This window comes from Phyllobates terribilis, unplaced genomic scaffold, assembly GCF_046119375.1.
Source record: "Phyllobates terribilis strain yellow unplaced genomic scaffold, ASM4611937v1 Scaffold_5__5_contigs__length_657084704, whole genome shotgun sequence".
NCBI lineage: Eukaryota > Metazoa > Chordata > Amphibia > Anura > Dendrobatidae > Phyllobates > Phyllobates terribilis.
Genome location: NW_027362765.1, coordinates 221,780,442 through 221,807,920, shown reverse-complemented (window position 1 = coordinate 221,807,920; position 27,479 = coordinate 221,780,442). Strand labels below are relative to the sequence as shown.

General features: G+C 43.7%; 1 protein-coding gene across 2 annotated transcripts in view; it reads right to left on the bottom strand.

Moving 5' to 3' along the window:
* Nucleotides 1–21,937: 21,937 nt before the first annotated feature.
* DLGAP4 (DLG associated protein 4) overlaps nucleotides 21,938–27,479 on the bottom strand; it is a 261,005-nt gene continuing 255,463 nt past the window's right edge. For both annotated transcript variants that reach the window (XM_073683832.1, XM_073683833.1), the window contains 2 exons: nucleotides 24,761–24,913; nucleotides 21,938–22,671 (listed from right to left, as the gene is read on the bottom strand). In XM_073683832.1, the coding sequence (XP_073539933.1) occupies nucleotides 22,447–22,671; nucleotides 24,761–24,913 (378 nt within the window). In that variant the 3' untranslated portion in view covers nucleotides 21,938–22,446. The remainder of the gene's footprint in view (nucleotides 22,672–24,760; nucleotides 24,914–27,479) is intronic.

The following is a 27,479-nucleotide window of genomic DNA, read 5'->3' as shown; positions in this document are numbered from 1 at the left end:
TGTCACAGTTCCACCCCTCAGTGTGTCTGGGATGCAGTTACTGACAGCTCAGCCGTCCAATCTGGTACAGGGGCGTGCTAAAGTTGTCAGCTCTTTGATTGACAGCTCGGTTGTCCAATCTGGTACAGGGGCATGCTGAAGTTGTCAGTGTGTTGAATGACAACTTGGTTTTCCAATCTGAGACTGGGAGGCACTGGCTATTTCCAGGTGTTCATTATTCCAGGTGACTTGCAGGCTGCTTGACTGGGCTGTCCCCCCCCCACCAGACCTCTGCCAGATGTACATTCATCTTGTGTGAGGTTTGTTTCTCTGTGCCTTGTATTCTATGTATTGATCTTCTGTAGCCTGACTTTGAACCTTGTTCTGACCATCCGTCTGTTTAACCCCTTCTGCTCTGATCAGCTATCCTCCTGGTATTCTGACCAACAGAATGTTACCTGACTACGCCTTTGTCTCTTCCCTCTGTTTATGACGTACCCTCCTGGCTTTTGACTCCAGACTCCTTGACCATCCAGTCTCACGGCTCGGCCGTGAAAAGTGACTCAGCGTCACATTACGTCTAGCCTATACGTTTTTATTTTTCGCCAATATGGAGCCTGTTCACACCCACTGTGACCAGGTGGCGAATCTGACGCAGATGACTCAGGATCTGGCTAAGGAATGCCAGAGTCTGGAGTCATCACAATGTCAGTTGCAGGGACAGATAACTAATTTAATGAAGACCTCCTATAGCTCTCCACTGCTGGCAGTGGCTGTGATGTCAGTACCATCTGATGTACAGTTGGTCCATCCCAAACCTGTAATAGCCCTCCCTGATAAATTTTCTGGAGAGAAAGACCAGTTTAGGGTCTTCAGAGAGGGGGAGGAGTTCCAGCGGGTGGGAATAATCATGTCCCTATTGCGAGGGGGCCCTCAGACCTGGGCATTACCTGGTCCCCACAAACCCCAGAACGGTTTTCTGTTGACGTCTTCTTTGACAGTTTAGGTCTGATATATGATGAACCCGACAGGATCCAGGTCGCTGAGACTAAGATCATGAACCTGGCACAGGGGAGTCGCACAGCTGAGGACTACTGTACTGAGTTCCGGCAGTGGTCCACTGTAGTTCTGTGGAACAATGCAGCTCTCAAGTGCCAGCTCCACTAAGGCCATTCCAAAACCCTTAAGGACGACCTGGTCCTTAATGACGCCTCTTGTTCTCTGGCGGAGGCCATGACCCAGGCCATACGAATGGACAGCAGAATCTGTGAGAGACGTGATGAACAGCAGGCTGCCCGTTATACTTCCCCGGAGTGGGTCCATTTACCGGAGGTGGAGCCATTGAAAGATAGAGTTGCCAGTCTTCGTGTTGTGAAGAAAAGATGTAGACAAGATCTCGGACTCTGTCTATACTGTGGTCTCTCTGGACATTCTCTCAAGAATTGCCCAACACGTCCTCAGGCTAGAAAACCGTCGGGAGAATGTGTGAGTCTGGTTGATGGCCAAGGAGGTCATCCAAGCTCCCAGGTACCTTTTTCTTCCTCTAATAAAGTACTGATAAATACGGTGTTATCCTTCGAAAACCAGGTGTTATCAACATTGGCGTTCATTGACTGTTGGTCTGCTGCTAACTTTATTGATTCGGGACTGGTTCTGAAATTAGGATTAGGGACAGTTGGTTTAGAAAGACCCATTCAAATCTTCGCCCTTGACAAGGCACCATTATCCTGGAATTTGGTCAAGAAGGTAACGGTGGATTTCATTCTCCAAGAGGGAGCACTTTACTCTGAATCCATCTCATGTTTTGTGTTGGATAATTTACCTGCTGGGTTGCTGGGTTGGTACTGGGGCTTCCATCGTTGTAGATTCACAAACCTGTTATTGATTGGTGTCAGAGGGAGATTGTTAAATGGAGCCCCAATTGTTGCTAGAAATGTGTTTTCTGTTCAGGAAATGTCATTCTTGGGGTTCATCTTGTCAGCAGAAGGGTTTAAGATGGACTCTGGGAAGGTACAGGCCATAACTGACTGGGTTCAGCCTCGTGATCTTACGGCTTTGAAGCATTTCTGGGATTCGCCAACTATTAAAGGAAATTTATCAAACGTTTTTTCAGATTGCTAAACCTCTTACTGACCTTACACGTAAGGGGGCAAATCTTAAGGTGTGGCCGCCGGGTGCTATCAGGGCTTTCGAAAAATTAAGAGAGTTTAATTTCTGCTCCCATTCTGATCCAACCTAATCTTCCTTGTGCTTTTTTTGTTTAAAAAATTTTCACCAGCGGAAAGAAATTATGATGCTGGGAATCGTGAATAACTTGTTGTAAAGTTGGCCTTTGAGGAATGGAGGCATTTTTTGGAGGGGGCAATTCATCCAATTACTGTGGTCACTGATCACAAGAATATAGCTTACGTTGAATCAGCTAAAAGGTTAACTGCTAGACAGGTCAGATGGTCCTTGTTTTTCTCAAGGTTTAATTTTTCAATTACATTTAGGCCGGGGTCTAAGAATGTGAAAGCTAACGCATTGTCTCATAGTCCTGATTCAGTTTTTTCTGCAGACCCTCCATCCTCCATTATTCTTCAGGGTATTGTGGTTTCTATGGTAACCTCAGAATTGGAGGAGATGCGTAAAGCCCAGTCGTTGGCTCCTCCCGCTACTCCAGGATCTAAATTATTTGTGCCTTTGTACCTAAGATTGCATGTGTTACAGGAATTTCATGATTCAATCTTGAGTGGTCATCCTGGGGTTACTGCTACACGGAAAGTTATTGCTAGACTTTTTTGGTGACCGCCCATGCATAATGATACCAAAGATTTTGTATCTGTTTGTGACGTTTCCGCACGCTCTAAAGTCACTCATAGCCGGCCGGGGAATTGGCTCCATTGCCAATTCCAGAAAGACCATGGACTCATTTGTCCACGAATTTCATCACAGATTTGCCTCTGTCTGGTGGGAAAACTGCTATCTGGGTGGTAGTTGACCGATTCAGCAAATAAGCTCATTTTGTTCCTTTGTCAGGATTACCTCATGTGGAGAGAATCTCCAAGTTGTTTATTTCTCATATTGTAAGATTACATGGAATCCCTCTTAACATTGTGTCTGATAGGGGAGTACAATTTGTCTCTAAATTTTGGAGAGGTTTTTGTAGTAAATTCGGGATTGACTTGTCATTTTCATCTGTTTACCACTCTGAGACCAGAGACTGAGAGGACAAATCCATCTTTGGAACAAATTTTAAGGTGCTTTGTGGTGGCTCAGGAGGAGGACTGGTCTTAGTTTTTACCTCTCGCTGAGTTTGCATTTAACAGTTGAGTGAATCAGTCTACTGGAACCTCACAGTTTTTCTGTAATTATGGTTTTCATCCCCATTTTGGTGAATTTTCTAGGATTAGTTGTGAATGTCCTGGGGTGGAGGTGGCCGTACAAAGACTTGGGGATGTGTGGAAGGAGGTTCATAAGAATATTGAGACTGTTCAGATTCGCCAAAAACGGAAGGCCGATAGAAGACGTTCAGTGGGTCCTGTTTTTAAGATCGGGGATAAGGTTCGTTTGTCATCCAGGAACATTAAACTTAAAGTGCCGTTGGCAAAGTTGGGTCCAAAGTTTATTGGTCCATATGAGATCCTAGAGGTGGTCAATCCGGTGGCATTCAGAATAAAGCTTCCTCAATCTCTTTGCATCCCTAACATCTTCCATAAATCCCTATTAAAGGAGTTTGCCCCTTCGACATTGTCTCCCTCATCCCCCTTTCCTCCAGTTTCAGTCGATGGTGGCTTGGAGTATGAGGTTCAGAGGGTTGTGGATTCTCGTAGGGTTGAAATTCCCTCCAGTACCTCATCTACTGGAAGGGATATGGACCAGAGGACAGATCCTGGGTCCCTGCTCCCGATCGGTTAGCCATGGCCTTCCATCTAAAATTTCCTGGGAAGCCTGGGGGTCCAGTGGACCCCCTTAGAAGAGGGGGTACTGTCACGGTTCCACCCCTTAGTGTGTCTTGGATGCAGTTACTGACAGCTCAGCAGTTCAATCTGGTACAGGGGCGTACTGAAGCTGTCAGTGTGTTAGTGTGTTGATTGACAGCTCGGCTGTCCAATCTGAGACTGGAAGGCGCTGGCTATCTCCAGGTCTTCATTATCCCAGGTGACTGCCAGGTTACTTAACTGGGCTGTTTCTCCCAGACCTCTGCCAGACGTACATTCAGCTTGTGTGAGGTTTGTTTCTCTGTGCCTTGTGTTCTGTGTATTAATCTTCTGTTGCCTGACCTTGTACCTTGTTCTGACATCCGTCTGTTTAACCCTTTCTGCTCTGATCCACTATCTTCCTGGTATTGTGACCAACAGAACGTTACGTGACTACGCCTTTGTCTCTTCCCTCTATTTATGACAGACCCTCCTGGCTTCTGACTTAAGACTCCTTGACTATTAGTATAGGACCCGTAGAAGCATCAGCTGGATGCAAAATGGCCATTGTCCTCTCTCTCTCCCCTGCATCTACTCCCTTTTCTTACCTGCTTGCCGCATGTGTTCCTAATATTGTCCACACATGATGGAATAAAGGACTTTTAAGCCTAGAAGATCTGGTGAGTGCTGCTTTTCATTTTTCTTCATATTGGTACGCCTGATTCAAGCTTCAGCGTGTGCACCACCATGTAAGATCGAAAGTAACTGCTAACATTCAGAAACTAATTAATCTTGTGGCATTGGTGGCATTATACTTCTACCTTCCACTTCAAGAATAGTTTTTATTTGTATTTTTATTCCGTTCTTCGTGCGGAATAAGTGATAAGGCTGAAACACTGACAGCTTCAGTACGCCCCTGTACCAGATTGAACGGCTGAGCTTTCAATAAAAATGGCTGTCATGGGTGTGTCAGGTGTGACAGACAGTCATTCTGGTTCCAGCTGTAGAAGGTCATTGCGCTTGACTCTGCAAGCACCTTCTTGATCTTTTCAGCTCTGTAGTGTAGCGATATCCTTCTCCCTCTAGGACCTAGCAGTGACCTCTACCTTCTGCTGCTAATTGACACACCCTTGCTGGATGTTTAAATACCTTCAGTCTCTCCAGAGAGTTGCCGGTGATAGCTCTATTTTCCTCTGTCCAGGCTTGAAGTACTAGTAGTCGGCTAGCGTTTTCTTGGAGTTTCCTTGGAGGATAGTTGGCATGATCTCTCTGGTGTCTTTTCAAGCTAAGTGTATTCCCTTGCCTGTTTGTCTTTAGTTGCAGTGGGGGCTGACTAGTGCTCACTCCGTTCCCTCCCTATCTAGGGCCTATCGCTAGGGGCAGTCAGGGATTAGGTTTCCCGCTCGGTGATAGGTGCGGAACCTATTTAGGAACCTTAGAGCAGTCAGGATGTTGTCAGATCTGCCTAGGGGTCTCCACTCCCCCTTTCCCTAGTGTTTGGGCTACCTCCCCCTATTCCCATCGTTGTGCACTTAGTCTTTGCTTTACCTGGCGTGACATTATCAACGGCCGTACACACACACACACACACACACACATATGTGTAAAAAAACTGATACTTTTTTTGTGTGTTTTTTTTTCTCTCTCTCCTGGTTCATAAATCCCATTTCTGTGCTGGCAGAGCAGCTGCGGAGGTTGTCACTAGCGGTGACTGACCTTCGTTCTGAGGTTCAGCAGCAACAGCAGCAGTTGCAGACTCCTATTGTTGGGGACTCTGCAGGTAGGCCGGTGCTTCTTGAACCCAAAATTGCCCTGCCCGACAGGTTTTCAGGAGGTAGGGACAAGTGTTTTGTATTCAAAGAAGCTTGTAAATTGTATTTCAAACTTTGACCTTGCTGGAGATGAGGAGCAGAGAGTGGGGATTGTGATCTCACCGTTGCAGGGAGATCCTGCGAAAACAGGCTGAGGGGTGAAGAGGTTAAAAATAAGCACTTGTTGGGTACAGACGGTTACGGAAAATATATGAGGGTGGGGGCAATATAAAGAAACAGGCAGGAGCACCAGGATGGATGTATCAGGTAAGCCTTCCTTACCTTGGCCGTGTCTCTGAGCCCTTTGTACATCTGGGCTCTCCAGGGAGGTTACAGGTCTGGAATATGACATCACTGGAGGATAATGGCTTCCTGGTCACTTCACATTTGATTCTTCTCAAATCTTTGGCAGTTAATGTGTGTCTTTTTCTCAACATGTTTTTTATGACTGTTGACTATTTTCAACAAAACTTTTGATGGCTCTGTGATCACCCCCAATATCTTATTAATTTCAAGAGTGCTGCATCCCTCTGTAATACTTGTAACAATTTTTGACATTTCAGTCAGTTAAATCTCTTTTTGCTCCATTTTGCCTGAAGAAAACAAGCCACCTGATAATTCTGCACACCTTGATAAAGGGTGTTGTATCCTTAGGCCACAACTGCCTGCATTACACAAATACACATCACTTGATCTGCTTCATCCAATAAGCATTCAAGTTTATACAGATTGGAGTTGGAAAATCTGCATCAAAAATGATGATATGGTCAAAGTACTCTAATACTAAAACACTAATAATTGTGCACACAGTGTATAAGGAATCACAGTGGCAATTACTTTGTGGAGGCACATTAGGGGTCAATTTTATTGCGTGGGGCACAAAAGGAGTGTACTATTACCATATTGTCTGGGGCAATGCTTACAGCACAGTATGGTTTGTGTAAAGGTGGGGAATGTGAGGAGGGTGATGGAAAAGTGATAGGTCAAAGATGTCTCTATTACATTAGGCAGAGACAAGTCATGGATGGAAGTAGTGATCATGGTGGTCTGGGCCGAAGGGAGAAGAAAAAAGAAAGTGAAAGATTACAATCAGCAAGAACATCATGGTGAGTATCCCCACACTATACACATATATTTTGGACTGAAGAGCACTAGTGCACAACTGGTATGTACCTTTATCTGTTCACTGCATGGTGTTAATACGAGGGTCAGACAATAAGTAATGCCTCCTATTTTTTTTTCCTTTTAATTGGCAAGAAATTCAAATGCAATTACATAGGTTGAAAACCACAACATTAACGATTAATTTGTCACTTTTCAATATAATCTCCATCCATTTCCACAGTCTTGGTCCACCGTTTAACAAGGGCATGGATTCCAGCATGGTAAAAAGCATTCTTGGGACCCACAGTGCACAAACTTTTCTGTATCCCAGTTGCCCAATAATTTTCATCATACTGCCTTTACTGAGGCAGATAATGCCCCACAATTCATCTGCAGTCACCCGGCGGTCACCACAAATGATGTCATCGACTCGCTGAATGTTGCTTGGAGTCACTGCGGTTACTGGCCTGCCACTCCTCATTTTGTCAGCCAATGGTGATGGCCCTTCAGCTGTGTTACAGCGACGAACCCATCGTCTAACAGTACTGACATCCACTGTTGCATCACCGTACACATTTTTCAGTCTCTCATGAATTCGAATGGGCGTTTCACCTTCTGCATGCAAGAATTCAATCACAGAACGTTGTCTAATACGAACATCGATGTCAGCCATTTTGCAAACGGATGCAGTCCTGCCACCTGTTGGTGCAGGAAGTTGCAATTGCTGTAGATTGGAGAAGGTTTGAGGAATTGTGCCAAATTCGAATATTTAACATAACTACCTTATTTAAGGAGAAAAGAAATAGGAGGCATTACTTATTGACTGACCGTCGTAGCTTCACAACCTTTGATGTACCCATATGTCCAGGTCCCCTGGTACTTACTAATCTCGGAGATGAGGAAAGGTTGCCATCTGCTGGCCAGAAAAAATAAGGCGGAACCAGATTTTGCCAGAAGAGTTGGGGAGGGGGGGGTAAGAGATTCAGATGCTGCACCTGATCAGGTGACCTCCAGGAAGGATTTCATTGATATAAAAGCCCAGCGTGCCAAGACGCAGGGAGATTTGGCGCCAGGCTGCAGAGTGCAGTAGACGTGCTCCAGAGGGACCGCAGATTCCAGCGCGGCAGGCCCCAGCCAGAGGCCTGCGCTGCATCAGAGTCAGACGCCGCCTGAGAAGTTGTGGACTCCTCACAGAAGCGCCCTGAGTCCTGCACGAGTGGCCCAGAGTCAGGACCTGCGCCCCATACAGAGTAAGTTCCTGGGACCCGATGCTGCCTGTCAAGAGCCAAGGTCTGGATTCCCGCACCCCAAGCGTGAGAGACTACTGTCGACAGTTAAGGCGAGAAGAGCTGAGAGAGGACTGCAACAGAAGAGACGCGCCAGCAGTAGCGGAGGAATCGCGCAAGTGAACAGGGCCGTCGCTTCCAATTTCCACTCATGGTACCGGGGACAGTTGGGATTAGGATTTCAGGTTGGGAGGGGGCCGTTTGGTGCGTGGGAGGCTAAACGGGAGCTGATAGACTTTATCCGGAAGAGACTTGTTGCCTAGCGGGAATAAGCGGTGACCCCCGTTAGGGCCATACAAAGAGAACTCACATGGTGACACCCCCGACTGGGTGCATCACATTTATGCAGAGAACTTTACCCATATTCACTGAAACTGTTTCTCATTGTTATTCCAAGTTGTTTATTATCCCTGTTATTAACCCCTTTGCATAATACTTGTTATACATATAAAGTGGTTTTAGCAATCCCTGACTGTTCCCGACTTGTGTTTCTGGGCATTGCACCCCAGCACCAGCATTACATTTGGCGTAGTCAGCAGGATGCAACATTCAGATACAGAGATGGCGACCGAGTCCAGTAGGGGACATATATCCTTGGGGGCGATGTTCAGCCACCTACCTAAGTTTCCAGGGAGCAGCGTGTCGCTGTGGGACTGGGTAGAAAGACTGAGAAGTATGCTACACATGTATCCCCTGACCCCTCTCTCACAGGCTGAGCTGCCCCTCCTAACCCTTGATGGAGAGGCCTGGCAGACTGTGATGTACCGCCCACCTGGGGACCGCAATGCCGTGGAAAAAGTGATAAAATTATTAGAGGACATGCATGGTGACACCACAGACCTGGGACACTTACGTCTGCGGCTGTTTCAGCGGGTCCAAGGGGAAAATGAGACCATGAACCAATATGTTACTTCCTGCAATGCATTAACGGCCCATATCGTCAAGAAGGCTTGAGATGAGAACCAAGGACTAGGGCCATTAGACAAAGTGTTACGGGACCAACTGATTGCTGGCCTGAAGGACCCCTCCCTGAGATTAATTCTAAAGGAGAGACTGTGTCTGAGTCCTGATCGGTGCTTCCTGGAGGTCGGGGCCGAAGCCAGAGTCCTGGAGAACGAGGTTCCTGTTCTCGAGGTCGCAGTTCGGACCTCTAAAGTGACTCCTGAATTAACCCACAAAGAGCCTAACTGGGTATGGGAAAAACGTCAAGAGTTCCGAGATATCCAAGGTGAGCAGCACGATATTAAAGGTACAGCCATGGCCATCTCCTTGACAGACCGCACAGCCCCACGTGGACGGAGGTCAGAGCGAGAGAAGTGTTCCTACCGTACTCCACCACGTCGTATACCCAGCCCGTCAGAGGCGCGAGGGCCAGAGTGTTGGACCTGCAGAGGTAAAGGACATATCTTCAAAGACTGCCCAAATCGAGAAAGGAGAAGACGGGGCAGCTGTTAAACTAAGACACACCACGGTTGTGGAGCATACCATGGAGTTCCGAGCCTCAGAGAGTGGAAGGGGGAGTTTTGAGGACATAGTCTCCGAGAGGCCCATCATCTGGGCTGAATTTAATGGGCGACGGATTTGTTGTTTAATGGACACAGGGTATCAGGTGACCACTATACCTGAGGCGTATTTCCAATATCATTTCCCTGAAGTTGCTCGCTCCTGGAAAGAACCCACTGTCCGGCTGGTGGCAGCTAATCAATTACCTATTCCAGTAGCGGGAGTAGTATGGATGACTGTCCAGGCATGCGGAAAGGATCTCTGTCGAAAAGGGATAGTGTTGACCACGGGTTCTGGAGGCAGATGTGCTGAAGGAGGTCGGACAGTTCTTAGCCGAGGGCCCCGACAAAAACAATTGGACCCGTGCCACTCGTGATCCGGCCAGCAAGAAAGTATTCCAACATCTCGAATGAGTCAACCAAATTCAGAAGCTGCCCGCTGCCTCCGAGTATCTCGATAACATATCGATACCGTCCGAAGCCACATTGACACTGCCAGTGGGACAGACTGTGCTCACTATAACAGTACTGGCACATATATCCCTAGAGGGGGTAGATGTTCAGGTTGAGCCAATAGAGGGAGAGGAGGCACCCTCCGGACTCTTGATTGCTCGCGCCCTAACCACCGCGCGGCAGGGGCTGGTGCTTGTATGCTGCCTCAACCTAAGCGGAGCAAGTTCACAGTTATCGCCCCGACAAGAGGTGGCTCGAGTTTGTTTAATGCCGGAGGACCTTACCAGAGCTGACACTATAGAACTGACACCTGTGAAAGGAGAACCGTGGACTCTAGAGATGTCACACAACAGTCAAGTGAATGGGAGAGAACCACTGCCTGGACGCCATCTCTTAAAGCAAAATGGAGGCTAACTTCACTGAGTTCTCAGCAAGTCAAGTCAGGCAGGTTGAGCAGTTACTACAGCAGTATCAGGGAGTGTTTGCGCAGCATGAAGGTGACTTTGGGTGTAACCAGGACATTGAGTACGAAATACCTACAGGGAGTGCTTCTCCCATTCGAGAGAGGAATCGACAGATCCCACCTCAGATGTATCAGGAGGTGAAAGAACTGTTGGCTCACATGTTGCAAAATGGTGTGATATGCGAGAGTCAAAGCCCCTGGGCAGCCCCTATCGTGTTGGTCTGGAAGAAGGACGGTACCTTAAGATTTTGTGTAGACTACTGGAAACTTTATGCATGCACTGTGTGGAACTCTTATCCCTTACCTAGGATCGAAGAATCTCTATCAGCACTGGGAAGCGCCAAATTCTTCTTTCCTCAACCTCGCTAGTGGCAAGTCCCGGTAGCTGAAAAGGACCGCCCGAAGACAGCTTTTGTTCTCCCTATGGGCTTGTTTGAGTTTAACTGGATGCCATTCGGGTTAACAAATGAACAGGGACCTTCCAAAGACTGATGGAAAGATGCCTTTGAAGTCAGCTTGATATATTTAGATGATATAATTATCTATTCTGCAACGTTTGAAGACCATCTCCGCCGACTGGAACAAGTGTTAGAGCGACTTCAGAGACATGGATTGAAGATCAAGCCTCGCAAGTGTCATTTATTCAAGCGGGAGATTGAATATCTGGGACAGTGATGGATGAGCTGTATCGTATGGAATCGATAAATCCCTAACAACGCCATATCACCCCCAGGGGAATGGGTCCTGCGAACACTTCAACCGAACCCTGTTGCAGATGTTGCGAACTCTGGAAGAAGACAGGAAGATGAAGTAGCCAGAATTTGTGTCTGAGCTGGTGTGGGTGTATAATAATCGAGTTCATGCAACTACTGGCTACACCCCTTACATGTTGCTGTTTGGGAGGAATGGATGAGAAATCACTGAACTGGAGCTAGAATCAGAAGACCCCTGCCCGGGCAGCAGTCCAAGTAACTGTATTCGGGAGCACAGACACCAACTTCACACTGTTGGTTGAACAGAAGTTCAGGTAAGTGGAACATTTTAGTCGGCCCCTGACCTCGGGTGGACCATTCCAGTCAGGAGACCGTGTGCTAATGTGAGCCAAGAGGCTCGGAAGAAAACTGGATCACTGTTGGGAGGCGATACCTTATCGAGTGTTGAAGAAGATCCACTCGGATAACCAGGTCTACGAGGTCCGTCCCAAAGAGGATGACACCGCGGCATCTAGGGAGTTGCACAGTAACAAGCTGTGGACCTGCTCTTCCGAAGTGGAGGACTGTCACAGGACTGAATCTCCAACTGATGTGGCTTAGGCACCACAAACAGGGGCCTTGGGGGATGAAGCAGGATGGGCTACAGTACCGTTGAGTCTGCCATAGTTGCCAGTGCCACCCTCAAGTGGGTCAGAGAATGAATCGGGAGGTGATTTGCAATCCCAGTGATGGATTCTTCAGGAACTCCAAAATTGCATCTGCAGGAGGAGCTCCGCCGGACTGGGTGGGCTAACGCTGGAGTCCCCCCTATCCGGTTTGCCCAAGAGGAGTTTAGCTGGTCTCAAATTCAACAGAAAAGTGTGCTCAGCTCTTGCCTGAACATGTGCTGCCTGAAAGGAGACTTGTGAGCAAAAAGGAGGAAGGAATGTAGTAGAGTGCAATAAAGGAGGATTTTTGCAGGATGTAACAGAGATGTGGAAAGGTTGCCATCTGCTGACAAGAAGAAATAAAGCAGAACCAAGTTGTGCCAGAGTTGGGGGGGGGGATTCAGGTGCTGCACCTGATCAGGTGACCTCCAGTAAGGATTTTATTGATATAAAAGTCCAGCGCGCCAAGACGCAGGGAGATTTGGCGTCAGTCTGCAGAGTGCAGCAGACGTGTTCCAGAGGGACTGTAGATTCCAGCGCGGCAGGCCCCAGCCAGAGGCCTGTGCTGCATCAGAGTCAGACACCACCTGAGAAGTTCTGGCCTCCTCACAGAAGCACCCTGAGCCCTGCATGTGTGGCCCAGAGTCAGGACCTGCGTCCCACAAAGAGCAAGTTCGTGGGAGCCAACGCTGCCTGTCAAGAGCAGAGGTCTGGATCCCCGAATCCCAAGCGTGAGAGACTACCGTCGACGCTCAAGCCGAGAAGAGCTGAGAGAGGACTGCGACAGGAGAGATGCGCCAGCAGTAGCGGAGGAATCGTGCAAGTCTAAACAGGAGTTGATAGACTTTATCCGGAAGAGACTTGTGGCCTAGCGGGAATAAGCGGTGACCCCCGTTAGGGCCATACAAAGAGAACTCAAGTGGTGACTCCCCCGATTGGGTACATCACATTTATGCAGAGAACTTTACTCTTATTCACTGAAACTGTTTCTCATTGTTATTCCAAGTTGTTGTTTATTATCCCTGTTACTAACCCCTTTGCATAATACTTGTTATACATATAAAGTGGTTTTATTAATCCCTGACTGTTCCCGCCTTGTGTCTCTGTGCGTTGCATCCCGGCACCTGCATTACACCTTAACCCCATAGAGAATCTATGGGGTATTGTCAAGAGGAAGATGAGAGACAAGAGACCCAACAATGCAGACGAGCTGAAGGCTACTATCAAAGCAACCTGGGCTTCCATAACACCTCAGCAGTGCCACAGGCTGATCGCCTCCATGCCACGCTGCATTGATGCAGTAATTGATGCAAAAGGAGCCCCAACTAAGTATTGAGTGCATTTACTGAACATACATTTCAGTAGGCCAACATTTCAGATTTTAAAACAATTTTTCAAGCTGTTGTTATAAAGTATTCTAATTTACTGAGATAATGACGTTTGTGTTTTCATTGGCTGTAAGCCATAATCATCAACATTAACAGAAATAAACACTTGAAATAGATCACTCTGTTTGTAATGACTATATAATACAGGAGTTTCACTTTTTGTATTGAAATAAATGAACTTTTTGATGATATTCTCATTTTGTAAGAAGCACCTGTATGAAACTGTAAGTTCATGTCCACAGACCCACAGTCAGTCCGGGCATTGTGGTCTGTATATGGACCGTGAAATACACTTGTGTGACTCCAGCCTAAACCGTGTGAAGCTGAACGATAACTGGGTCTATTGCAGATTTTTAGATCTTGCTATGTATTGGTACAAAGTCTTCTCTTAATATGACACAGTTACTGTTTTCATGTATTTTTATTATAATTATTTCTCCCCCAAGCCAGGTTACATGGTTTTCAACAAGTTGTAAAATGTCATTCTTTTCTCAACATATGTTGAAGATTTGGGGAAAAAAATACTGCAAAGGGAAATTGGAGGTGTTGCCCTGTAATCTAATTTCATCCCTGATTTCAAGCACCAACCAGTAAACTAGTTGCATTGATAGCCTGTACTGAGCATTTATGGCGATGATCAGTGCTTTTATAGTCAAGCAAAAGTGATTGAAGCTTACATTATTAATCAATCATAAATTAGCACATTCCTTTTTAATTTTCTCATTATTGTTTCTTATTTTTCTATATGGGTATGATCAAAAATAAATAACCTTTGCCCTTTGCTCCCAGTCCCTCCCCATTGGTTCAAGATATGTTAATGTACTAACAGAAAAAATATAAAAATATATACTGAGATCTATGCACTATGCTCAAAAAGGGGAGTCTTACTTACATTTCACAGGTCTACCTTTTTGTGTGCGTTCATCAATGCTATATAGGTACATATTATCCCCTACAATACAATTGAAAGAGTCTTTTATACTTCACCCCCCTCCCCTCCTCTTTAGGGGAGTTTGGGAGAGCTGGTACACATCAACTCTATGCCCAGAGTAAAGCATGAAATGACCATGGGAGCAGATGACCATCTAATGTCTAAGGAGGTGTCCATAGATTGTTGCAGATGCCAGGGCTAAGAATCAAGTATTTTAGGATATCTAAATACTTTACCCTCTAGCAGTAAGCTGCCATCAGAGGACTCAGACAGCAACTAACTTCACTCTTCCTATTGACAAAACAACGCTTGGAAGAACCCTGCATGAATGTGTGTTTATGGGTCAAGAAGAACTGTAGGCTGAACAAGACTATGGTCAACAGCTAAGGCTGGGTTTACATTTTGGAAGCTTTCTCAACATATACATAGAGGAAATATAATGTACATGATTAACATCTTCATATGGATCCATTAGAAAGACAGTCTGGGAAGGAAGGAAGAAGGAAAAAAAAAAAAAAATAAATAAATAGACTATGTGGCTTCCACAGGCGACACACAAAATCTGCTCTTGCTCCGGAAACTAGGTCAGTAGCATTTCTGAAGCCAGTGATTGGGTACAGGGGCCAGGTAACAAGAAGACCGCATCAGAGACACTTTTCTAATCATCTGACTGCTGCAGTCAATCAGACTTCAGCAGTTTTCTTGACATTTGGACTGCACAGACCTCCTACAAGAGCAGAAAGGGAGTACGCCTACATTGTTTTGAAGATATCCATGCAGAGGGTGAGGGAGTGTTCCATGTCAGACAGCCCCTTTAAATTAATTCCATAGAAGGCTATATGTGATGGATCGTACAGCTTCCTTTTAGCTGATATCGCAGAAGTATTTCAATAAAAGCTCATGAAAAAGCTCACACAGTGTATACATTAAACAGATCCCTTATTCCTCTCTGGGTGAAAGAGGAATAAACAGATCCCAAACAGCTCCCTTATTCCTCTATGGGTGAAAGATGAATAAACCGATCCCAAACAGATCCCTTATTCATCTATGGGTGGAAAATGAATAAACAGATCCTTTATTCATCTATGGGTGAAAGATGAATAAACAGCTCCCTTATTCATCTATGGGTGAAAGATGAATAAACAGCTCCCTTATTCCTCTATGGGTGAAAGATGAATAAACAGATCTCAAACAGATCCCTTATTCCTCTATGGGTGAAAGATGAATAAACAGATTCCTTATTCCTCTATGGGTGAAAGATGAATAAACAGCTCCCTTATTCCTCTATGGGTGAAAGATGAATAAACAGCTCCCTTATTCCTCTATGGGTGAAAGATGAATAAACAGATCCCTTATTCCTCTATGGGTGAAAGATGAATAAACAGATCCCTTATTCCTCTATGGGTGAAAGATGAATAAACAGATCCCAAACAGCTCCCTTATTCCTCTATGGGTGAAAAATGAATAAACAGATCCCAAACAGCTCCCTTATTCCTCTATGGGTGAAAAATGAATAAACAGATCTCAAACAGATCCCTTATTCCTCTATGGGTGAAAGATGAATAAACAGCCCCCTTATTCCTCTATGGGTGAAAGATGAATAAACAGATCCCAAACAGCTCCCCTATTCCTCTGTGGGTGAAAAATGAATAAACAGATCTCAAACAGCTCCCTTATTCCTCTATGGGTGAAAGATGAATAAACAGATCCCTTATTCCTCTATGGGTGAAAGATGAATAAACAGATCCCTTATTCCTCTATGGGTGAAAGATGAATAAACAGCTCCCTTATTCCTCTATGGGTGAAAGATGAATAAACAGATCTCAAACAGATCCCTTATTCCTCTATGGGTGAAAGATGAATAAACAGCTCCCTTATTCCTCTATGGGTGAAAGATGAATAAACAGATCCCTTATTCCTCTATGGGTGAAAGATGAATAAACAGATCCCTTATTCCTCTATGGGTGAAAGATGAATAAACAGATCCCAAACAGATCCCTTATTCCTCTATGGGTGAAAGATGAATAAACAGATCCCAAACAGATCCCTTATTCCTCTATGGGTGAAAGATGAATAAACAGCTCCCTTATTCCTCTATGGGTGAAAGATGAATAAACAGCTCCCTTATTCCTCTATAGGTGAAAGATGAAAAAACAGATCCTTTATTCATCTATGGGTGAAAGATGTCACTCTTAGTTACAGAGACACAACAAAGTTCCTTTAAATCCATGTCGCATGATGGAAGCATGGCACAATTTTTTTCTCCTTTGGTTAGTAGAAATCCGTTATCTGCCTCTATGTAGAATTAGAGGACAGCTGCCTCCAGACTGGTCCTTTACCAAATATTTTTTTTCTGCTGGATGCAGATTTTCACAGCAAAATTCTCTCAAGTGCTTTCTGCAAGAAGGGCAAAATTTGAGATGGACTTTTCAGGACCCTCCCAGCCTTAAATACTATATTACGCAAGATAAACTGCAGTACCAGAGGTTCTATAACTCGATGTGCCCTAGACCAGACTTGCAAAAAGTAGAGATAGATCTATCTATAGTTGTAATTTACTATATTTTTGCGGGATCCTAGCCCTATGCATAATTTTAAATACTTAATACAAGTCACAAAAATAGATATTGCATAGCAAAAAAAAAAAAGAAGATATATATGTATGAAGGGACAAGAGCCTTTTTTGCAAAATCATATTTTGTAGCCTGTGTTTTTAATCCCTTTATTAAAAGTGATTATTACATCTCCTAAGTTAAACAATGCTTAAATAAGTTACCGTAATTTTAAATTAATTTGATCATTATGAAGTCTCTAGGAGCAGCAACTATTGAACAAGACGTATTATGATGACAGAAATTGAATCGAGTAGCATGTTACAACAGCTTGTAGGGGGCAAGTCTAGATGTGTCACCCAAATAAAAAGAGGTTGTCTCTGATCAGAAAAAAAAGGGTCTGTAACACCTGTCCACCAAACAGACCATTTTTTCCTTCAAGAAACCTCTTTAAAGATTTTCTCAATTTGCAACAGTCTACAGCAGAGGTAAATTTTTGTGGCTCTGCTGCACATGCAACACGGCACATCAATGTATACCCAAAATCAATGACGACTGACAAGGCATAATAAGACTTAAAAGGGGTCTGAGGATTAGAAAAATATAACAGATATATTCCAAAAGTAGCATCAAGTCTGTCTAGTGGTTTTATCTGGGATTGCAGCTCTGCTCCAATGAAATGAATGAGACACAGCTGCAATACCACACACATAACTGGCAGATAGGTATGGTGCTGTTTTTGCAAGAAGGCAGCCATCCTGGACAGCCCCTTTAAATTTGAATAAGCAATGACTTAAAAGAGGTCCTCCAGCATTGCCCTCTTCTGCGTCAAAAGGCACCAGTGTCACTCGCCTCCTGGCATAAAAAGGAGCAATGCCAGAGAATCCTTTCAAACCAGTGTTCCCTAACGGATCAGGTTTTCAGGATTTCCTTAGCATTGCACAGATAATTGCATCACCTGTGCAATAGGAAGGAAATCCTGAAAACATGACCTGTTTGTGGCTCTTGAGGACTGAAGTTGGGGAACACTGTTTTAAGCCATCGAAATACATGGGAGTCTTTGCCGACCAAAGAAATCTAGACTACAGTGCCTACAAGTAGTATTCAACCCCCTGCAGATTTAGCTGGTTTGATAAGATGTAAATAAGTTAGAGCCTTCAAACTGCAAACGAGAGTAGGTTTTATGAACAGAAGCATAAATCTTACAAACCAAAAAGTTATGTTGCTCAGTTGAATTTTATTAAATTTTAAACATAAAAGTGTGGGTCAATTATTATACAACCCCTATGTTTAATATTTTGTGGAATAACCCTTGTTTGCAATTACAGCTAATAATCGTCTTTTATAAGACCTGATCAGGCCGGCACAGGTCTGTGGAGTTATCTTGGCCCACTCCTCCATGCAGATCTTCTCCAAGTTATCTAGGTTCTTTGGGTGTCTCATGTGGACTTTATTCTTGAGCTCCTTCCACAAGTTTTCAATTGGGTTAAGGTCAGGAGACTGACTAGGCCACTCCAACACCTTGACTTTTTCCCTCTTGAACCAGGCCTTGGTTTTCTTGGCTGTGTGCTTTGGGTCGTTGTCTTGTTGGAAGATGAAATTACGACCCATCTTAAGATCCTTGATGGAGGAGCGGAGGTTCTTGGCCAAAATCTCCAGGTAGGCCGTGCTATCCATCTTCCCATGGATGCAGTCCAGATGGCCAGGCCCCTTGGCAGAGAAACAGCCCCACAGCATGATGCTGCCACCACCATGCTTGACTGTAGGGATGGTATTCTTGGGGTCGTATGCAGTGCCATCCAGTCTCCAAACGTCACGTGTGTGGTTGGCACCAAAGATCTCGATCTTGGTCTCATCAGACCATAGAACCTTGAACCAGTCTGTCTCAGAGTCCTCCAAGTGATCATGAGCAAACTGTAGACGAGCCTTGACATGACGCTTTGAAAGTAAAAGGTACCTTACGGGCTCGTCAGGAACGGAGACCATTGCGGTTGAGTACGTTACTTATGGTATTGACTGAAACCAATGTCCCCACTGCCATGAGATCTTCCCGGAGCTCCTTCCCTGTTGTCCTTGGGTTAGCCTTGACTCTTTGGACAAGCCTGGCCTCGGCACGGGAGGACACTTTCAAAGGCTGTCCTGGCCGTGGAAGGCTAACAGTAGTTCCATAAGCCTTCCACTTACGGATGATGCTCCCAACAGTGGAGACAGGTAGGCCCAACTCCTTGGAAATGGTTTTGTACCCCTGGCCAGCCTTGTGACCCTCCACGATCTTGTCTCTGATGGCCTTGGAATGCTCCTTTGTCTTTCCCATGTTGACCATGTCTGAGTGCTGTTCACAAGTTTGGGGAGGGTCTTAAATAGACAGAAAAGGCTGGCAAAAGAGATCTTTAATCCACACATGTGAAGCTCATTATTCTTGGTGCCTGAACTACTTCTTAATACTTTTGGGGGACCAAACAGAATTCTTGTGGTTTGAGGGGTTGAATAATAAATGACACTCTGAATTAACTTTTAACGTTTTTTTAAAAAAAAAAAAAAAAAATTTGCTGCAGTGCATTTCCCACTTCCAGGCTGATCTACAGTACAAATGTCACAATGCCAAGTTAATTCCGCATGTGTCAACCAGCTAAATCTGCAGGGGGTTGAATACTACTTGTAGGCACTGTATATTGTCTGGCAAACCACTACATCATAACGAATGCACTCTAGTAGTAATACATATATTACAGGACAGATCATATGAAGTCGTATGTCTTAAAGGGTTTGATTAGAAAAAAGGATATTGTTTATGCCACACTTGTTCATGGCCAAATTTTGAGGCTCTAACAGGAGTACATAGCAGAAAAAGGGCTCCATCACAACACTCAAACCGAGCCCCCTATTATAGTACTTGTTTTTTTAACTCATGACAGAAGATGGTGTCCGTTTCCTCTCCTCCACCCCCAAAGAATGACCCTTTTACCAATTCCTCACTCTTTTTCTTCCTAACAATGTAATTGGAAATAGAGTTCAGCACGGGCGGGTAACCACCATATTGCTAACCAATAACAAATAGGATGGGATGGACTAGGCACTATTTGGGCTGTCTAAAAATTCCAGACGCCGCCCATGGACAAGTGTGGCACTGTTCCCAGGATGGGGAAGAAAAAAAAAAAAAGATTTCCAAAAAAACCCCAAAAACTTAAAAATTACATAACCAAATTAAGTTGCACATTTCATGGCGTAATGGTACAATAGCCGTGTAAACAAACCCAATATTAGTTCTAAAAGCTCTAATATGCTGCACAGACAGGATCAGGGGGTTGCTTTATCCTCCATTAACAAAAAAAAATAAATAATGAGATCTGTGTGTGAACTGTAACCTCTGGTATAAAAGGGGTTTTCCCATGAAAAAAAATTCATTTTAATCTATAATTTTTAAAACAACAATACATTTCACAATTGGATGTGTTTAAATAAAATGTTCCTGTGCCGAGATAATCTTATAAATGTGCCCCTGCTGTGTACTGTGTAATGGCTGTGTCTGACTGTACAGGGACATGGTCTGATCATACCACATCTCCTGGGCAGGGGAAGAAGCAAAAGAGTATACAGACATTACAGCAGGGGATCGCAGCTGATTCTTTGAAAGAAAACATTGTTTACATATATGCAGGGAAATGTTTTACTTCAAAGAAAGAATCAGCTGTGATCCCCTGCTGTAATGTCTGTATACTCTTTGCTTCCTCCCCTGCCCAGGAGCTGTGGTATGATCAGACCATGTTCCTGCACGGTCAGACACAGCCATTACACAGGACACAGCAGGGGAACATTTATAAGATTATCTCAGCACAGGAACATTTTATTTAAAGATCTATTGATTAAAATCAACTTTTTTTGTGGGAAAATCTCTTTAAAATTGTGATGATATATATTAAAAAAACAAAAACACCATGCATGATATTTACGAACTGGACACAATACTTGCTCGCCAGTGTGACCTGTCTGAAAATTTATAATATATCTTTAAAATATAAATAGCCCTTTGTGTGATTACATCTCGCTGGATGTATCGTCCACAGAACATCACAGTCTCACTGCCATTGATAGAAGAAAAAGGAGCAACCCAGATTTTTTGGCATGTTTAGTCCGCAAGTAGTCAGTAACTCCACCCACTTGTGTGACATCATTCCAGCTGATAACGGGATGCATACTAGAGTTAAGTGTAAAATGCATTTAGAAATAGACAGGGCCTTATACAACGGACCTGCTTTGCTACAAATTCCTTATTCCAGGCACAGCATGAATACAGTCAATTCCACATATCAGGCTCTATTGCTCTTTATTGGGTGCGTCCCTAGGAATAGATATATTTTTTTCCAAAATTCCAAAACATCTGTTTTTTTTTTTTGTTTTTTTTATTTAAACGTTTGTTTTTTGTCCTAAAAATCCTGTTTCCACGTCTGCAAAATGTGAAGTTCACTTCTGTCCGTGTCAAGTGGGGAAGAAACCTGCAAATCTTAAGTGATGTCATCAAAGAAGTGGGCGGGGGGGGGGGGGGGGGATATTCACGAATTCACCAGTGTATGATCTGCAGCATCCTTAGACAGTCTGACCTGCTCATTAACATATGGATCCTCACCATTAGGTCTACATGTGGATGCGAGTTATCAGAGCATAGGATACTTGGCATCGCTACACAATGACGGGTTTTCGTTAGTGTGTAGAAAATCCATATCATACAACGATGTTGCATATTACTGGTGAACAGGTACTTAGCATCATTATACAGCGCAACATGTTCAAAGGTAAAGTATAGAGATTCTCAGCGTCAGGATAGGAAGTGCTATGAGCAATCGGTCCATGTATTGGGATACTATGCATCAGCACAGTTAGTGGGTTCACTATTAGTGTACAGGTAGGTTTTCCCATATCGTACAGTGTGCTTTGTTTCTCATCACATTGCTGACCTAGCTCGCAGACTGGACTTTGATAAGCAATGATATTGTCTCCATTTAAACTGGGTCTAAATCAAAACAACATTCAGAATTCGCACAAAAATCTAATCCTCTGCTAGTGAAGTCAGCAATGCATGGCAGTGCAGAGCAGAGCCTGACTCCTTACTGCGGGGCACTGCACCGCCCTATACTGCACCGCAAAGTGGAAGTCTACTAAACAGAACAATGCATCGCAAGCCGTCGGTCTACTCCAAAAGATGAAATTTGGGGCTGTCGGAGCAAGTGTTTAATCGGAACCGTACAACAGCATGCTCCTTCGTAAAGAGGAGAGGGATGCTGGGGGTAGGGTTTGTTCCTTATTGCGATAGGTGCTACTTATAACAGACAAGGGGGTGATACAAACATGGCAGACCGTCCAAAACCAGGGTGCAGTCTTTGTGCAATTGTGAGATTTTGGGGTGCCTTATTGCCTCGGCCCATATAGGGAGAGGGGTAGTGGGGCTGCATAACAGGTATACTCCTTCCAAAAACCTTCCATTTTGGGTCTCTTCCCCACACAGACATGAAAAAAAAAAAAATCTCCTTTATTTTAAGAATAATTAGTTTGAAAAGTCCTGGCACACCATCTGTGGAACCCTCCTGGCAGCGCCGTGTGCCTGGCAGGTTAGCGTGCTCTTGTGCCTTTCTCCCCGTGTCTCCCACTTGAGTCTGTCAGTAAGTCTATAGTTGCCAAGACCTTCCATTCCCCCCATTGTTGGCACACCAGAGGCTCTCTCACTCAGAGCCGCGTCTGTGCCTCTGGCACATAGATCTCGATGCTGTCCGCACTCTCTGTAGCAGAATTCTGGCGCACCGAGGCTGCTCGTTTGGCTGCCATCAGCCTTTTACGGGCTTCTTGTCGCTGCTTTTCACTATTAGAGGGGCCTGGTGCCTTGTCACGACTTAGGGGAGGCTTGGGTCGGGCTGGCTTCTTTGGCACAGGGGGCGGGGGTCTTTTTATCTCCTGTAAAATACATAGAAAAAGATGATTAAACTTTATTGTTCTATTTTTTTTTTTTTTTTTTAATTAAAAGCACAATATAGAAACAAATGTTATGGAAATACATTTTTAATATGGATATCATAATAATGTTCCCTATCCATGGAAGGGTTTCAGATTAGGTAATCACATATATTCACATTATGAGCTCCAGCTGTAAGTTAGGACCGGGCAAAGACTGAAAAAAATATTCTTTCAACCGTAAAGACAGAATGAAAGAAACACTGGGAAGAAAGCAGGCGGCAGCTGCTCGGAGGGGAGTGCAGGATTTGTGGGAATTTGGAAAAATGTCAGGGCCAAATCATGCATGAAGGATACTGTGCTAATGAAAAGACATATGGAGAGAAGCAAACGTGTCCAAATACTTATTGATGGCATCACTTTACCCAGCCATATTCTCTATGTGCCCAGTGTTTAGATGGCACAGCACAGAAATTGGTTTCTATTTTTTACACAAAAACCTTTTTCTCAAACCAAACTGAATTCTGGATTATTCATTTGTTTTTTGCCCTTTAGTTAATCAAGCCCTAAAACCCTGTGGTTGTTTCTTGGTTAAAGGAGTTGTAACTCTTCTCGATGGTAATCCCCTAATAGAGATGAAGGGAAGGGGGTGACAGGCAGAGTAAACGCCTGCCATAGGGGAAATGTAGTATTACAGGCCACCCATTCCAGGTAAACATATGGGAAGAGGTTACTTTAGTGAACTACTTGGCTTTTTACACAGGCGATGCTGGGTGTCTTATATTATAGACACAAATCATTATAATGCTTACTGGCACGGATACCCAGCTTTTTCTACATTTCCTTAAAAGGGGTTTTCCAGTTTTGGAAAACCCCTGTCCCAAGAAGCAGTTTTTTTTTTGTTTTTTTTTTAAAATAAGCAAAATACCCCAAAAAACAAAAGCTGTTCTTACTCCCTTTACTTGGTCCGGCGCTGAATCTCTTCTGCTGCTCTCGGTGTCAATTATTGTCGGTAGATCGTTGAGTTCACAGCGCTGGCGACAATAGCAGGCACTGAGAACAGCGGTGGAGACTCAATGATGGACCCAGGACAGGCAAGTAAAGAACAGTTTCTCTTTTTGTTTTTGGCACAGGGGTTTTCCAAAATAAGAAAACCTTCTTTAATGACAACTATTTTTACCATCTTAATGATCTGACTGTGTATTCACTGTAATGCTGAACCAGACACAATACGTTACCGTCTTCATATTGTAATTCAAAATGGGCTGAGTCAACCATATAATGTGTATTAGGACCTCCTGAAAGCAAATGTTCGAGAAAGAAGAATGGACAGTTGTATTTTAAATCAGAGGTGTCTAGCAGTGATCTCCTCCATCTCTCTAAGGGATGGGAGGCATGGGGTGGGCCAAATAAGTATCTAATGTTTATGGCCAACCTTAGGCCAGTTTCATCCTTCCAAAATTCATGTTCTGAGTACAGATCATTATGTCTGGACCGGCCACAGATCTCTTGACCCAAACTCAATAGCCATATAGGAGACTGTTGTATTCAAGACAGGAGGCCGGCTACTGATTTGGCCATTGCAGTCAGTGTTAGGACCATGAACGATGGAAGTATGAAACTGGCTTTAGAGAGAAATGCATATGTTCAGTATGTGTAAGCCAAAAACCAGGCGTGGAAGAATCAGAGGAAACGTATAATAGAAACACGTCACCACTTCTGGATTTATCACCCACTCCTGGTTTTGGCTTACAAATATTGAGGTACAATACTGACCAAATACTCCGCGTATAAACGTGGCCTGACATCTAGATAAGGGAGATTTAACAACAACAGATCACTTCCTTCATCAATTAAGTTAAGACCGCTGAAGTCCGTAAGTGGTTGCAGCAGTCCTATGGGTAGATGAGCACGTAATAACAGCGACATAGTAAATGTATACTGGTGCAGGGTACTTGAAAGCCAGTGAATTTAACACGGGTGTAGTAAAAGTTCTTGTTATTTTATGGCATATTACACAATTTTTAAATTTTGACATTGGAGAAAAATCCTAGAATCTTTAAATCCTGGACTACACATCAGGTATACTTACATTTCTATCAGGGGTCTCGCTCAACGCCCAGCCATTGGCCTTGAGCTGGAAGAGTTCATCAAACTTCATGCTAATATCTTCTATGGAAAGCTGCAACAGGTCCCAAAATCCGGCAAGGTCCTGTGCTGATGGACGTGGGTTTGAGTTAGGGTTCTAGAAAGGAAGAAGAAAGTGTCAATTTTTAATTATTCCTTTTCCTCCATTCCATCTAGACAAAACGTGAAAACATTAATAAAACATTCAACAAGCTGAGACCTATACATCCCCCTCCGCACAGTGACAGCTGTGCAGCTCAGCTCACTCTTCTAGATAGTGCCACATGTCCATCATTATGCCAGGGGTGGTAAATGTCCTCAATTCTCCAGCTCCTTCCACATTCTTCCAGCACTGACCCCTGCACCAATGTGTCCATGTACTACATTATTAAACAGCATGGCTATTACTAGCTGTGGTACTCTTCCTCCTCCAGGTCTCTCACCAATACAGAATCTCTCCGAAGAAGTACACGTGTCATTAGTACATGAGTCATATGGTCAATGACAGAATCCCAGTATCCTGTAAAACTGGTCTTCTGGGTTATCAGATCGTAGAAGGTACCAAGAACATAAGCAATAGGCTATATTATACAAAATGGTTAGAAGCTCTAGTTTTCAGCTGTGTTATGGAATTGCATTATAAGCAACTGACCATTATTGTAACTGTCTTTTCAGAAGCAGGAGCAAATCCAACAAGGAGCCTGCATGATTGAAATCCTCCACACAAAGAACACAAGGGGTAATGTCCTGCTGATTAGCTCCATCCTTCACTGGTGGTTGCCTGAAGCCAAACCCTCATGCTAAGAAGGTGGACTTAATATTTTGCCCTTCAGCAGAGAGAGAGGGGAGAGTTCTGCTGGAGAAAGTGGTCTTACAGCCAAACACAAGACTGTGAAAAAGGAGAAGGAATATGGCTGAGTGCCAGAGACTGAAATTAAAGGGTGTCTGCCATCCCAAATGGAGACAGTAGAAAACAGAGCACATAGCCTTGTCGGGGATAAGTGTAGCTTGTGACATCCTGTATTACGTTAAAGGGGTTTTCCCACAAAAAAAAGTATACTTTATTTTTATTCCAAGATCTATTGATTAAAGTAAAGTTCCACAATTGGATGTGTAATAAAATGTTCCTGTGCTGAGATAATCTTATAAATGTGCCCCTGCTGTGTACTGTGTAATGTCTGTGTCTGACCGTGCAGGAACATGGTCTGATCATATCTCCTGGACAGGGGAGGAAGCAAAAGAGTATACAGACAGGACAGCAGGGGATCACAGATGTTTTTCTTTATAGAAACCATTTCCCTGCCTATTTAAAAACATGTTTAACCTCACAGAAAGAATCAGCTGTGATCCCCTACTGTAATATCTGTATAGTCTTTTTTGCTTCCTCCCCTGCCCAGGAGCTGTGGTATGTTCCCACCATGTCCCTGTACGGTCAGACACATTACACAGCACAAATGAGAGGCACATTTATAAGATTATCTCAGCACAGGAACATTTTTTTTTTTTTAAACATTCATGTGTAGACCTTATTTTAGTTTAAGATTTATTACATTAAAATGTCCTTTGTTTGTGGGAAAACCCCTTTAAAGGGTCACTCAACAAAAAGCTAAATCCAATATATGTAGAAGCGTGTGCATTACAATTGATCAGTTATTTAAGCTCCATTTATAAGAGGGCATCTTTTTATGTTAAGTATTAACAATAACATTGTATAAATGCCTTTGGGATTTTATACAATATATATATATTTATTATATTATATTATATTATATTATATTATATTATATTATATTATATTATATTATATTATATTATATATATATATATATACACACATACATACATACATACATACATACATACATACATACATACATACATACATACATACATACATACATACATACATACATACATACATACATACATACATACATACATATCCCAGGATGGATTCCGGAAATCCGGCTGTGTGAGGAGTACTTTGATAGATGGCTGCATGTGTGTTACAGCTCATTACACCACAACAATAGATGGAAAAATACACTACTGTACAAGGCTGCTCTCAAGACTGCTGCTGTCATAAAGTGATATTCTGAGGAAAAGCAATATTAATATTAAAAAAGGACTTAAAAAAAAAAAAAAAAAAAAAAAAAAAAAAGAAAGGTTGTGTTGCCCTTTACTTCACAAGTGACCATTAACCTCTTTACGACTGAACCAATAATGGAATTTCCTTTGGTGGAAAAAGGGGAGAGAAGAGCGCTTTCTGAGAGCAGTAAGTTAATAATGTATAACCAAATTGTAGGAAATCTTCTCACCTGGGAAACTCCAAATGCCCTATAGTGGGTGCAGCCAACCTGGTATACTGTGGAAATATCCCCCATGGGGAGTTCCAGCACAGCTAGATGAAGTGATAAACAGATGGAGGGTGCTCCTGCCGAGATGATGAGGCCAGATAGAACAAAAGTATTATAAAAATAAAAAATACCCCATGACGGCTGGATGCGCTGGGTTTTTTTCAAAAAAAGTTTGCATTTTTATAATACTTTTGTGCTAACTGCACTTATTGGATCCATCTGCCTTTTTCATCTTGATGGGAGCGCCCTTCTTCTCTTTACCTTTACGACTGGGCAATTTTTGCACTTTTGTTTTGTCCTCCCCTTCTTCCAAGAGCCATTTTATTA